We start from the raw sequence: 14595 nt of genomic DNA on the forward strand, positions 1-14595 counted from the left end.
CACCTTGTTAGCAAAACGCACACGTTTTGGGCACATGGTTAAGGTGTATGTGTCTCATTAATTTACGTTAACCCATTTCATTCTTAAATCCAGCGTTCTTATTCTTCTCTTCTTCACGATCTTTTTTTCCTTTTCTTTTAAGATTCCTAATTCTTTTTCTTCTCCAAACTAAAATTCCTATTTTTTTTCTCCTCCCAATTAAAATATCTAATTCATCGTCTCTAATACCTCCTAGAAAGTAGCATTTGATTAACTGACTGGAAATAAATGATAATATGTATTTTTGTTATAGCCAAAAGTTTGACCTTGTGAGACCTTAAACTTAAACACACAGATGATTATAGTACGTACGTTTTGACTTACAGATGATATTATATCACACCATTTCTTAAACATGTGAACGAATATACTAATGAATATTTGTGAGATTATTTGGTGAGACAAAGGTGTTGCATTTGGCATCAAAGTTAAATGAGTATTTACCTATCATTTTCTTTATGACTAGTTGAATTAATAGGTTGTTTGGCATTTTGGTTTGGTGTAGGTATTGAATATAAACTCCTAAAGGAAAGTTTCTAAACTCTAAGGAATACAATGAATGCTTTCAAATGAATTGATTGAAATCAAGAAAAACATCAAAGTGTTTCTTTTACTCTTAACTTTTTTATAACAAGACACATAAATCCTTAATCATTTATTTGAAGGATTAACAAGGAGGTTTGGAGAATGATGCTCTCAATTTTTTTTCTTTAATTGTTTGATATATGATCTCTCACATTATATTTTTTTAGTAGGACAAAACAAAAAACATGTGAAAAAATATTAAATAATTAAAAATTATACTTTATCAAACAATTCAAAAAAAAAAGAAGATCCACTCCCAAAGATTTGAATGTCCAATAAAATCAATGATCAAAGTTAATTTTGTATGGTTGAGGAGCGGGTTGTCATTTATGTAAAAGGATAGGGGTGGGATGGGATTTTACTCATCTACATTTTAGTATTTTACACACCTTTGTACACAGCTCAATCGAAATTCACCAATCTCTTCGTTCGTTAATTTTAGTCGCTCGTTTTCGTTTTTTTTTTTTTTTTTTTCCATAGCTTGTGTCTCCATTTCCCGCTCACTATTCGGTTTATTAGCTTGCAACAATGGAAGCTTCCACTTCTTCCTACAAGGTTCGTCTTCTTCTCCTTCCAATCTAGGGTTCCTCTCTCCGTCAATTATATTTCAATTATTTCAAATCGTCGTTCAATTAGAGATTGGCTGTTTAATGTATATTACCCTCTGAAGTTCTATCCCTGTTTTCACGTTACTTGCAGAGATGTAGTTATACTTACTGTATTTGTTTATATAACAGGAGCATAACTAACTAACTAACTAACTGAATTCAGTTAACAACGAGCTGAGTCTGTTGTGGCAGTTTCACTCGCACAGAACTGCAACTCTTCTCATCTTTTATTATGTAACTGTGTGTGCATCTGCATCATATTCATATTTATACTTGAGTGTTTCGTAGTTCCTATTCTCATTGTCATAGTTACTTTTTACTAGTACTGTGTATCTTTACCGTTTTCTTATATTTATATTTATATAGATGTGTGTTATTTCAACATAAGAAAATCGGTTTAAGGAGTAGAACAAATTTGATGTTAAAAGTGCATAACCAGAAATATATAACCACAATGTTTGCCAGAAATCATGGTGATGGTTGGATATAGCTTAGGGGTTAGGACAATAACACCCCATGCTGGCAGTGAAGTTCTGACTAAAGCTCTGGTTGTCTACAATTTTAGTTTAAGTCAGATTATGGAATCATGTTGAATGTTTGATGATATATTGTCATTTGCAGATTATATTGGGATCATCCTCAGTAGCACGGCGCAAGATACTATCTGAAATGGGGTACGAATTCACAAAAATGGTAAGTAAATGACATTCGTTCAACAATGATTGGATTGGATTTTGGGTTGTGGACGTCGCTTCTTTAATCTTTTGTATTTACGTGCAGACTGCTGATATTGATGAGAAGAGCATCCGAAAGGAAACTCCTGAAGAGCTGGTTATGGCTCTAGCTGAAGCCAAGGTTTGCCTTCTAGTCATTACTTCTTTAGTGCTCTCTATATCCCACAAATGAATTACTTGATATTGCTTAATTTCTTTTTATAAAAACAAATGTTGCTTAAAACTGTATGCGTTTTCCCCCATTCAATTATAAAATTGCATATCCCCCCACCTTTTTTATAAAAATTACTTCTATTTTAAAGTAAGCATAAATAACTGCATCCATTGTCACCAGTGAACCAGCAAGAAAAGTTCTGTTTGGTGCTAGTGCTGTATTAGATGAGATAATAGATATCTTGATTCTTTCTGATAGAGAGTAGAGAGACCTTATAAAGGCACGCTGTAACTGCTTTTATGATGTCACCTAGTTTTTTGCTTTCTGTGTGTTGTTTCCCTTTCCTTCATGGAAGGCCATGCTATGATCAATTATCCTCTGATTTTGGATGTGATTATGTATCAGGCCAATGCCATCATATCTAAACTTCAAACTACCAGTAACCAAGAGAGGGTTGATGAACCAATGATTTTAATTGCGGCAGACACAGTACATCTTGCTTCCTTTCTGGTCATTGGCAACCGTTAGTTAGGTGTTAATGGTTGTTGTTAGGTGGTGTTACCCAGGCCATTTATTAAATGAGGATATGTAGCTTACTAGCTTCTTTTGAAGAGGTATAGCTTATTAGATAAATAGTAAATTAGCCAGCCATGTGAGGAAATGAAGATACTCGAACACTTCATTCCTTTTGTAACAAAGTAAACGGTTTGTTTGTTTTTTTTTTTTTGTTCTGTCCACTTTTTCAGTTTTTCATGCTTATCTGATAGGAACAATCAAAGTTGAGAATGTCATTGTTAGGTTCAGGAACGATCAAAGTAAATGATTTGGGTTTTATCTTCTCGTCTTCATCAAACCATTTCAGAGCAATATCTTGCTCAGTTTTTTTTTTTAATTGTTGCATCAGTGTTTGTGTGTTCTTTTTCTTTGTGTGACTCTTCTCTAAGTAGTTATGTGGAGATGTTATGTAACTATTCACACTTTCAAAAATACCACATCACTTTTATTCATGAAACTGCTACTCAGGTACTTATCATCTCTCATTTTTATTCCTTAGGCAGAAGCTATCTTACAGAAGCTCCCTGTTGATGACTACCTAAAGGATGCTGAGCCAACATTATTAATTACTTGTGACCAAGTATACATCATATTTTTCCGAGTTATAAATATTTCTTCTGTAGTTTTCCTTTGTTCTTCCGTCACATGTTACTAAAGCAACAACATCACTTGATATTCTTTTTCTGAAGGAAACAGAAACAAGTCAAATGTCCAACATTGCTATGGGGGGAAAAAAAAAAACAGCTACGTTGTGGCTTGGTTTTCTTGGTTTCTAGCATTTTGTTGCTCTTGCTGTCTCTTTTACTCGTCCCTTCTCTTTTTAAACTGATTTGGCTAGTGTGTATCAATAGCCTAAAAATATTTCCAGAGTCAAAACAAATTGCTGTTCTTGTATTATGGATGAAAAACTAAACGATCTCCAAGCTCTTGCTTGTTGGTGGTTGCTATCCTCATAAATAAATGGCCTTGTGGTAATGAAATTAGTTTGTAAAAGAAATTGTCAAGTTTCTTTTTTCTAATTTTTTATCAGTCGAAGTTGCTTATGCCTTCATTATGAAATGATTTGGAGGTGGTGGTCTATGACGGTGTGGTTAGGGAAAAACCATCTAGCAAAGAAGAAGCTCAGCAATTCTTGAAAGGTTTGCATATGTTATATTCCATTCATGTGTAATCTAAAACCGCTTTCTCTCTTTTGAACTTCCAATGGCCTTCTATGTATATAATTCTTTACAAAATTTCAGATTATTCTGGGGGGCATGCAGCAACTGTGTCATCCGTTCTAGTTACAAACCTCAAAACTGGATTCAGAAAAGGAGAATGGGATCGTGTGGATGTATGATTTTCTCCTCTCCTCTCTCTTTTTCTCTTTCTCTCTCTCTCTGAGTAATTTGTTTCACCTTACAGATCTATTTCAACGAAATACCCGATGAAATAATTGAGAAGCTGGTATGTGTTGTTTCTTTGAATTGATTATGTCATGGATGATCACTTTATTCTACAAAACTATCTTAAATTTTTTATTTGGGTGTTTGATAAGCTTTTTATCTTTTTTCTTGCCATTTAGGTTGATGAGGGTGTTACTCTCAACGTTGCTGGTGGGCTGCTAATAGAGCATCCTTCGATATTGCCATTTGTCAGAGAAGTGGTAGGTTTATTCTCAAAAAACTTATGTTAAATAAAAAAAATTAGGATTTAATTTGCATGCATTGTCAATGTTAAAAAAGTAGTGCAAAGATATCAAATCATTTATTGTCACATTAGTAAAAGTATTTAACTTAGACACCAACTATCTTAGAAGTTATACAAATTAAGCATCCAATTGTATGACAGTGTGCATAAACATAACAATCAAACTCAAAATTATTCTCCTCTTTTAATTGAAAAATACTTCTAATTCTTAGAAATGTTAATATGCAGGTAGGGACAACAGATAGTGTGATGGGACTTCCAAAAGCTGTGACTGAAAGACTCTTAAAGGAGGCTATGTAGCCTGAGCTACTGACCCACTTTATTGAATTACTTGGTAATGACTTTAATTGATGACCTTAATTCTCTACATTGATCTAAACTCATGTAATTATACTTCTGGTGTGCAATGAATGGTTGAATTCATTGAAAAATCCAAGAATAAATTGGCATTTAGAAAATTGCAGTGACTTAAATGTAGCCAATACTATCAAAATTTTGATGATTTTGTGCTTTTGAATCCAAATCATGCTCCTGTTAAGATAATATAGTTTTATATGCATATGGAACATATGCCAAGTTGGGGTGTTTATGTTTATTATCAAGATTACAAGTGTTTGAATGTTACATCTACTTCTTTGAAAGTTTTGTTATAGAGTAACATATAATTCAGTGATAATAATAGTAATGCAAGAAAATAATTGCAGGACACCCCTTCAATTCTAGTTGATATGCACCCATCTGAATTATTTTACGTATGCAATTTCAATACCCTAAACTTTGTTAATACTAATGGAAAAATGGGCAACATAATCTGCACATTTAAAAGGTTCAATAGGTTAATTTCCATATTTGCAAAAAGTTAAGGGTAAATTATAATAAACTTTTAACAAAAGTGTTCAATTTTAATGCATTGATAATATAAAATATTTTATATAATCGTTCAATCACGTTCGTTCCTTTAAATGACTATTCACGCTATCAATCTAAAAGATAGTTATTTTTGCTAACATAATATTACGTAATTAGATACATGTATAAAATTTTACACGGAAAGTACATTAAAATTAAATTTTTAATAGAATTATAAATAAGTGATCAAGTATGGTGCATATATCATACAAAAATTCTATTTGTACAGTAAAATTAGTTGTCATGTCTTTATAATTTTATGTATAAATATATTATTTAATTTATTTTTAATATATATTTTGTATTTCAATATATATTTTATATTAGTTACTGATTTTGCATCTAATTTTAGTGACACTAACATGAGTGGTTCGAATAACACTTATTAGCAATTCTATTTGTTAAATTTACAATTTTTAAGTGTACGGAAATTGTTCTGTTTATATATAATAAAATAGAATAAGAGTGGTGCATCCGTGCATGTGCTAATTTGGAGATATTTTTTATTGGATTGCTAACTTGTCTTCCACCTCATCAATTGAAAAATTGTTATTTTTTTCTAAATAAAAATATCCATTAGTCTGTCTTTGAATTTTGAAATGTTGATAATATCAACTTGTGTATCATCTACATGTCCTCGCCAGAGTCTTCCCCACCTTACGTCATCCAACTCTTCATTTGAATTTTCTAACATGCATACGTCTGTCTCAAATTTCTTTTATTTTCTTGCCAACTCATTCTTTGTTATACATTATTAGTTCAATTTTTCAACCCCAAAAAATGCAAATAAATAATTGGAGGAGTTGTTGAAATTAACCAAAATAATTTCTTGAAAAAAAAAAAGAAAATTCGTTCCCACCTGCCCCGAATCTTAGAATCCCAGTTACCGCACATTGCACGGAGCCGTTATTTAACTGCTACCTTCTTCTCAGGTACGAGACATACATGTGTTTCTTGGACTTTCTTACTCTTCACCTCTTCACACTCGAGAACTCAACAATTCCTTTGTTATTTGTTTCGCATTCTGAAGATGACCATCTCTGATAACCAAGGCAGCACCGCAGCTGCGGCTGTTCAGATTCAGCCGCCATCTCGGATGGCTCTACCGGATTTCCTGCAGAGTGTCAAGCTCAAGTATGTCAAACTAGGCTACCATTACTTGATCTCCAACCTCTTCACCTTTTGTTTTGTGCCTTTGATCTTTGTGACCTTAATCCATTTCTCTCAAACTGATATTGATGATCTTCACCATGTGTGGCTCCACCTCCAGTACAATATAATATCCATCCTCACTTGCTCTGCTTTCATTGTCTTTGGACTTACAGTTTTCATTCTCACTCGTCCTCGGCCTGTCTACCTTGTTGACTTTGCTTGTTATCGCCCAGCCGATCGCTTCAAGGCCCCCTTCTGTAGCTTTATGGAGCATTCTCGCCTCACCGGAGACTTTGATGAGTCCTCCCTAGAGTTCCAGCGCAAGATTCTCTTGCGCTCGGGACTTGGAGAGGAGACTTATGTCCCCGAAGCCATGCTTTACATACCTCCTAGATCTTCCATGGTTACGGCTAGAGCTGAGGCCGAAGAGGTTATGTTTGGTGCTTTGGATAGTTTGTTCCAAAACACCAATCTTAAGCCTAAGGCTATCGGCATTCTTGTGGTGAATTGCAGTTTGTTTAACCCCACGCCTTCCCTATCTGCCATGATTGTTAACAAGTATAAATTGAGGGGTAACATCAAGAGCTTCAATTTGGGGGGAATGGGGTGTAGTGCTGGAGTTATAGCTATTGATCTTGCCAAAGACTTGTTGCAGGTTCATAGGAATACTTACGCTGTTGTTGTTAGCACTGAGAACATTACTCAAAATTGGTACTTTGGGAATAAGAAATCTATGCTCATACCTAATTGCTTGTTTCGGGTCGGGGGTTCAGCCGTGCTGCTCTCCAACAAGTCTGCTGATCGGAGGAGAGCGAAGTACAGGCTTGTTCATGTAGTGAGGACCAATCGCGCTGCCGATGACAAGGCATTCCGGTGTGTCTATCAGGAACAGGATGGTGCTGGGAAGACTGGTGTTTCCTTGTCTAAGGATTTGATGGCAATCGCAGGCAGTGCGCTTAAGACCAACATCACCACCCTTGGCCCCTTGGTGCTCCCAATCAGCGAACAGCTTCTATTTTTCGCCACATTGGTAATGAGGAAGTTGTTCAAGGCTGATGTGAAACCTTATATACCAGATTTCAAGCTTGCCTTTGATCATTTTTGCATACATGCCGGTGGCAGGGCGGTGATTGATGAGTTGGAGAAGAATCTCCAGCTTCTTCCTGTGCATGTTGAGGCTTCAAGGATGACACTTCACCGGTTTGGAAACACTTCGTCGAGCTCCATTTGGTATGAGCTGGCATATATAGAAGCCAAAGGGAGAATGAGAAGGGGAAATAGGCTTTGGCAAATTGCATTTGGAAGTGGGTTTAAGTGTAATAGTGCAGTTTGGGAGGCACTTCATAATGTGAAGTCTTCTCCTAATGGACCATGGGAAGATTGCATTGATAAGTATCCTGTGGAAGTACCCCTCATAGCTCAGCAACATATTAGTTAGAACATAGAAGTGAATTCACGATGTCCTTTTGCCTCTCAAATTGCAGATGTGTTCATATACGTTTTACAATTTCATTTTTGTTTGAAGCTTGATGAATGTTGCTAGTAGCTTACAATTTAGTCAGATTCATGTCTCTTGGGTATGATGTGGTGGATTCCTGTTTTTTTGTGCTGCCAATGCTCTCTATGAAATTTTTACCCTTTATAGTTGCATTGTAATCTTCTATAACTTTTTTCTATACTCTAAGTCATGAGAATTATCTGGTCTAGTTAAGTTTAATTTTGAAGCACCACTTAGTGTAAAATTAGATAAAAGAAGTAACTTTCATTCTTTATCTCAAAACCAGTTTATATAGCGATGGTGCATAGAAATGAGAATCTAAAATGTGTTCATATATTTTTAAGGGTTTATTTATCCTAAGGGTACATGTTAAGATTACAAATGGAGAAAGTTTTTATTGGAAATACAAAAAAATTTAAGTTTTCAATGGATTTATTTTGCATTTATTAAATGAAAAAATGTAAAACTTTCTACTAATAGTAAGCTTATCATGTGCCTTAGGACCCATGTTTGCTAAACTCATATTTGAATTCTAAGTGATGGCGATTTGCAGGTAGGGACAGAAGATAATGTGATGGTAGTTTCCAAAACTATGACCAAAAGAAAATGAGCCCTTGTAGCGAACTATTGTCCCACCTTGCAAGATTAGTTGGTAATAGCTTTGATTACTGTCCTTAATTCTCTATATTTATCCAACCAAATTCATTGTTGTCTTATATGGTAGCAGTTATCTTTTTGCTGGAATGAGGTGTATTCTTGTCAGTTATGTTAACTTTTTATTGGGTATTATGATTATTTTATGCTCATATTTTACTAGAGACTTTAGGTTATTTTTTCACCATTAATTGGATAAAGAATATTATTTCGACAAATCACTCATGCGAAATTATTTGATTTAGATATCAGAGAATATTTGCTTCGAAAATTTTCTCCTTAGAGACTTCTGGCTGTGGAATAGTTTTGTGAGTTATGTCATCAATTATGCAATGATTTATTGGATTTATTGAAAAAATCCAAGAATAAATTAGCATTTAAAAAATGCAAGTGACGACGTACATGTGAACAATAAGATTCAGATGTTCGATCAAATACTAATCATGCTCCTGTTGGAATGATGAAATAATTTTCTAGGATTGACATGCTAACCGATGCTTGTTTATTTATTATTATCAAGAATTCCTATAATACAATCACGTGGGCTATATTTCATTTATGAACGCCTAATTTGACACTAAACAAGGTTTTCAACTTTGTGTTTGATGAGTTAACTATTCTTCTTAAAATTTCCAACTTCTTTATTTTTATTTTTATTTTTTGGGAGGGGGAGGAACAAATACAAGCATATGATTCAATCACTGCATACCAATTAAATTCTTAGTTTAATATTTATATCCTTTATTTTTGTTTACTTTTTAATTAAATGACAAAAAAAATTTATGCAATCAATTAATAGGAAAAAGATTTTCTAAAGTGAAAAGAATTATAAAGTGACAAAATAAGGAATTAATCACCATTTTTTCTTATTTTTGTAGTTTCTATCATGTGTGAGTTTTACTATTTTAATTTATAAGTGATTAGATTCTCACTTTCTCACTTTATTAATTTTCTCATTTTAGTCGAGTTTGATCCAAATTAATCTAAAAAGGTTTTATGAATGTGTTAATTTGGAAGTATGTTTTGCAATTAATAGAGTAGTTAAAAAGTGAAGTGTGGTGCATGTATGACTTTACAGTTTACACATTAGATTTACAACTTTTACAGTATAAATTAATCTAAAAAATAAGTATGATGAATGTGTTAATTTGAAATTATTTTTTATGTTGGACGATGATTTACTTTGACAAGTTCTCTTCCCTCCTTACCCTTTAATTAATTTATTTATTTGGATTTTTTTCAAATAAAATAAAAAAATAAATTTTCAAACCCGTTTTAATTTTTGGGATGTGATTTTTTTTTTGTAACTAGAACAAGTTCGCCGCATTCTGGCGAACTCTATGTAGAATTTGGCACCTTATAAAAATTTAGTGGGACTATTTGTGTTTGTCCTATTCTTTTGCAATCTCTCTTCTAAATTCATTCTCTTCCTCTTTTATCCTATCATTTAGACGCACGTGAAGTTCATTGCAGACGATATTCTTAGTTTCAGATCAGTAAATAATAACTTAGTTAGAGTTAAATTTTTTGCTTATTTAGAGTTAGTTTTTTTTTTTTAACTTAGTTAGCGTAACTGTTGACATGTTAGTTAAAGTCACTAGTTATAGGTTGTTTGTTAGTTAGAGTTATAGAATTACTGATGACATGTTAGTTAGATTTACTGTTAATTATTTTTTATGTTAGTTAAAATTTGTTATGCAATTGTTTTTTAAATATAGATGTTGTTTATTTTCTATAACATGTTAACTAGTATAACAAAGTAAATTGTTAATTAGTTTAGCTAGAATAAATAGTTTAAGGCGTGCTCAGAAGGTAATTAGTGGAAGAATGAATTAAATTAAGTTGGATGAGAAAAATTTTGATTTGAAAAATTTAGAGTTCAGTTAGTTATTTATTAATTAATTAGGTAGTTGACCGCGTCAATTAGCTGGGGGCAGAATTAGAATTATTAAATTTATAAGCCGAGTTAAATAATTAAATAAGATTTTTTATTTAATAATTTGGTTAACATAAAAGGAGGTGAGTTCATTGTTTGTGATTGTATTTTACTAGATTGTATTTAGATGGAGGAGTAGCTGTTGGGTTACGAGGGTAAGATGTATAGACTGAATCACGCTGAACACATTGATAGGAGGTTTGATAGAGTGGTATAATTTTTTAATTGGTTTTTATTTTGTTTAATTAATTAGTACCGAAACTCTTATTTTATGTGCTAAACGTCCCTTTTTTTGTGTTTTTTTGTTTCTGTTTGGTAGGCGCCTCGGGTACTGCACACCAAGCGTAATTTGATGGCACGGTCACCGGAGCAGATTAGGCCATATCTCAGACGAGCTGGATTTGAGTATGTGGTCTATATGATCGAGTTCGAGCACGATTGGCCGCTTGCCTCGGCTTTGAGAGAGCGGTGGTGACCTAGTCCCACACGTTTCATCTACCGTGCGGCGAGATGACTATCACCTTGCAGGATGTAGCGTACCAGCTGGGGCTCAGGATTGACGATGATCCTATGAATGGGTGCATTGGTGGGTGGGAACAGCACCATCAGGGACGCACGATTGAGGAGTTATGTGAGTAGCTACTCGGGGTTGTTTCGAGCCCAAATGACCAACAGTCATAGACAAAGTGGACGATGAAGCTCACGTGGTTCCAGAACACAGTTTGTGGAGAGTTGGAGCAAGACGCTACAGAGGAGCGCCTGAAGAGGTACATGAGAGGGTAAACGACCAATTCGAAGTCATTGCATTGAGATTCAACCTCGTGAAATGATCCGGCTGGTAATATGGTGGAAAGATGGCGAGCTGTGTAAGAGTGATCTAAGTTTCACTATAGTAGTTCATCTCTTCTTCATCGTCACCATCATCAGAAATTTCAGCTAGTTCTTCATCGGCATTGTCTACGTCATCGGGGTTAACTTCATATTGATCCATCATCAGATCTCTAATAGCAGAACCATCATGACTTTCAACCTCATTGTCCATCAAGTCAACATTACAAGCTTTAACATTAGACCCTTCTTGACTCCCCTTGAGTGGCATATTTAGGTCCACCATAGTCCTTCTGATAGTTTGTTTAACAATTCCACTCAACGGACTATTATCGACAGTATCTGCAGATGATCCTCGGCCACCCACCTCAATGAGATACACGAATAATTCCAACAGATGAATATTTGTCCATTGGTTGTGCCACGATCGTATGAGCCGTGCGTCCTCGTCGTCGCGCAAACGGTACCTAATTCAATACAATAAACGTATTTCTCACAACCGTTATCTCATAAATATAATTGTAACAGAGACAATACGAGTGTAACATACCTTTGATAAAACAAACTACCATCTACTTTAGGTCGGATGTTGTTGAGTTAAGAAATTAACTAATATAATTGATGATGACAAACATTAGATTATTAGGCTAATTACCTAATTAGTTATTAATCATTTTGGTTGAGTAATGCAGACCAAAACCAATACACAACAGCAGTCCAATTGGGTGAAATTAAAACAAGGCTGGTGGGCTACAATCCAAAGGAAGCCTAAAAGAAACAAAGCAAAGAAATCAAAACAGGCTAATTGAATATGATTGAACCCAAGCCCGATTTGATATCACTCAAGGCTAATCCCTCCAATTTGCTTTCACTAAAAGCAACGTTAACTTTTTTCCTCTTGGTCAGAAATCAGAGAAGTGAGAGAGAGCTTTTTCCCTAAGCTATTCACCAAAGAAGCAAGAAAGAAAAAGTTAAGCAAAAGGTAGAAGTCTAATCACCCACATCAATCTGTATCAAGAAGAGGTCAGAAGTTAAAGGTGATTTTATTTCCTTCTACATGCATCTCATTTTTTTCTCTTCATCTTTAACTCTCTACCACTCTATATTGGGATACATGGAAAAGATAATCTCTGCTATTCACTGCTGTGCATCTACGGTCATATATGTGTCTTGGGAACCAAGTTGTTTTTCAATGGCCAAGATCTGGGTTTACCACTGAAGATATCCGTTTATGCTGATTCTGTGACTTTCGGTCAATAAAGGAAAGTCAAAACCAAAGTTTCTAGTTTGAGGATTAACTGGAAAAGTGACACAGTGAGTTGGTGAAGCACACTGCTCTAGGGTTGACCTAGGAGACAGCAACTCAGCAACATGCATGGAGATACAAAAGAAGAGTTTTGATCATTCAGAAGCCAAGGAGAGAAAACCAGTGTTCTTGAGGTGTATGTTCTAAGAAAAAGCTCTTTGAAGAAGTTCATCTAACTGGACAGTGTTTCCTAGCCAAAGGAGCATTCCGCCAGAATGAAAAACTGAATTAAAGGCTAGCAAATCTGGTTTATCACATAGCAAAGAGGCTATTGAAGCATTAATCTCCTTCATGTTTTACAGATTGTAATTTTCTTTTTAATGTTTATCTTTCTGTAATTTCTTAAGTGAAAAGGCATAATGAGAGAGCTCAAGTAAAAACTGGAAAGAGGTTGAGGCCTGAGTGATACACTTGAGAGAAAAGTCTAGAGTAATTTTAGATTTTTTTAGGTGAGTTTGTGTCTTGTATCTTGTACCTGTAATGTATCCCTTTTTTAGTTGGGTTAACACTAAGAGTGAAGAGTTAGGTATTAGCGTAACCAAGTCAAGTTAGGCTAGAACTTGAGTGTGAAAGGATTGTGTTAATCCTGTGAAATTGGTGTATGTAATACTTTAACTATAGTTAAAATTTCACCACTGTTGTGGTGGAGACCGGATGTAGGTTACATTGCACAATGCAACTGAACTAGAATACATGATGGTGTTAGCTTCTCTCTTCCCTGCTCTGTTCTGTTTTCTGATATTCATGAGACAAAAATAAATTGTCTCATAAATTTTTCTCTGCTGAGTTCAAACAGAATCAGAATTAAAAGTTTGTTTTAAAGGGTTATTTCAGTAACTCAAAAGAATGTCATAGATTCAACCCCCCTTCTCTAAGCCTTCTACAACCTTCAAATATCTATAATAAATCTTTTTCACCCCTTTTTTCCTCTTGCTGCCCGATGGAATATAATATCAAATTCTTCAAAACTGTTAAACTATCAACCTCCAGTGTTATATACGTGAATATCGGTTGTCCCGATTTAAAAATTATAGAACCTTATTTGTCATACACTAATTTACCATCGTAACAAATGGATAACAATGAATTCCTTGACATCGTAGAAAAAATATCAACCTTAAAAATGAAAACCAATATTGTGCTTTAATGATCTACTCTCCAACAGCCATGCTTTTATTTTAAAAATTCAACATATAGTTCGTCGAGGAGTGCGGTGAATTCTATACTTTATATAGAGTTCGTTGGGGTACAGCAAACTTGTTCTAATTACAAAAAAAACACATCCTAAAAATTAAAGCTGGAAAGTGAGATTTGGGGAATTAATTATTTTTTATTTTATTTGAAAAAAAATCCTAATTTATTTATATTTGGTTTAACATCCATTTGTCTCCCTGTTAGGTTTGGTTTGATAAAACTTTTACTTTTTGAAAATAGCTTATGAAAGTTGGCACCGGATTCGATGGTCCCAGAAACTTAATGGTTCTAAATAGTCATTTTCTAATTTTAATTACAAATTAACTCCATATATTTTATTTAATTATAAAAATTATTTTTTATTTTATAAATTATTATTTTATCATTCATCTATTATGTTTATTAACAATAAAAAACAAAAATAATAACGAATTAGATCTTCCATTTATCGTAATAACTTTTTGGCAATCCCAATCGATTAAAAGTTTATTTTTGATCCGTTACATCCGTCGAGAGTTGTGAAATCGTGTTTCTTAAAAAATAAATCGATTGAATTTCAGTTTTCCATAACTCAATCGATTGGATTTCAGGTTATCACAAAACAATCTATTGAACTCATCAAAGCAATCTGAGTTTAATTAATTCAATCGGTTGGTTATGAAAATTCAATCGATTGGTTATGTTTTGAAGTTTGTACCTAACTAATGGCATATTCCAATTCAATCAATTGGTATAAAAATTCAATCGATTGAAA

General features: G+C 33.9%; 2 protein-coding genes across 15 annotated transcripts; both read left to right on the plus strand.

Moving 5' to 3' along the window:
• Window positions 1-890: 890 nt before the first annotated feature.
• LOC140179759 (uncharacterized) lies at window positions 891-13339 on the plus strand. 12 transcript variants are annotated; one of them, XR_011873596.1, is made up of 11 exons: window positions 899-1179; window positions 1854-1925; window positions 2013-2087; window positions 3175-3255; window positions 3745-3814; window positions 3917-4008; window positions 4080-4121; window positions 4240-4320; window positions 4593-4698; window positions 8477-8575; window positions 10833-13339. XR_011873596.1 is itself a non-coding variant. In XM_072219520.1 (11 exons), the coding sequence occupies exons 1-10, from the start codon at window positions 1153-1155 to the stop codon at window positions 4662-4664; spliced, it is 696 nt and encodes a 231-aa protein (XP_072075621.1). In that variant the 5' UTR covers window positions 988-1152; the 3' UTR covers window positions 4665-4698; window positions 6206-6548. The 12 variants fall into 12 exon arrangements, 10 of the variants coding, with proteins under 10 accessions (XP_072075619.1, XP_072075620.1, XP_072075617.1 ...); XM_072219520.1 differs by lacking the exons at window positions 8477-8575; window positions 10833-13339 and adding exons at window positions 2526-2609; window positions 6206-6548 and having other exon boundaries at window positions 988-1179; XR_011873595.1 differs by lacking the exons at window positions 899-1179; window positions 3175-3255 and adding exons at window positions 1688-1780; window positions 2526-2609.
• LOC140179758 (3-ketoacyl-CoA synthase 4-like) lies at window positions 5870-8075 on the plus strand. 3 transcript variants are annotated; one of them, XM_072219510.1, is made up of 3 exons: window positions 5870-6205; window positions 6304-6407; window positions 6599-8075. In XM_072219510.1, exon 3 carries the CDS (start codon window positions 6691-6693, stop codon window positions 7861-7863), a length of 1173 nt encoding a protein of 390 aa, XP_072075611.1. In that variant the 5' UTR covers window positions 5870-6205; window positions 6304-6407; window positions 6599-6690; the 3' UTR covers window positions 7864-8075. The 3 variants fall into 3 exon arrangements, with proteins under 3 accessions (XP_072075611.1, XP_072075609.1, XP_072075610.1); XM_072219508.1 differs by having other exon boundaries at window positions 5875-6205; window positions 6304-8075; XM_072219509.1 differs by lacking the exon at window positions 5870-6205 and having other exon boundaries at window positions 6234-6407.
• Window positions 13340-14595: the final 1256 nt, after the last annotated feature.

This window comes from Arachis hypogaea, chromosome 16 (assembly GCF_003086295.3).
Source record: "Arachis hypogaea cultivar Tifrunner chromosome 16, arahy.Tifrunner.gnm2.J5K5, whole genome shotgun sequence".
Classification (NCBI taxonomy): domain Eukaryota; kingdom Viridiplantae; phylum Streptophyta; class Magnoliopsida; order Fabales; family Fabaceae; genus Arachis; species Arachis hypogaea.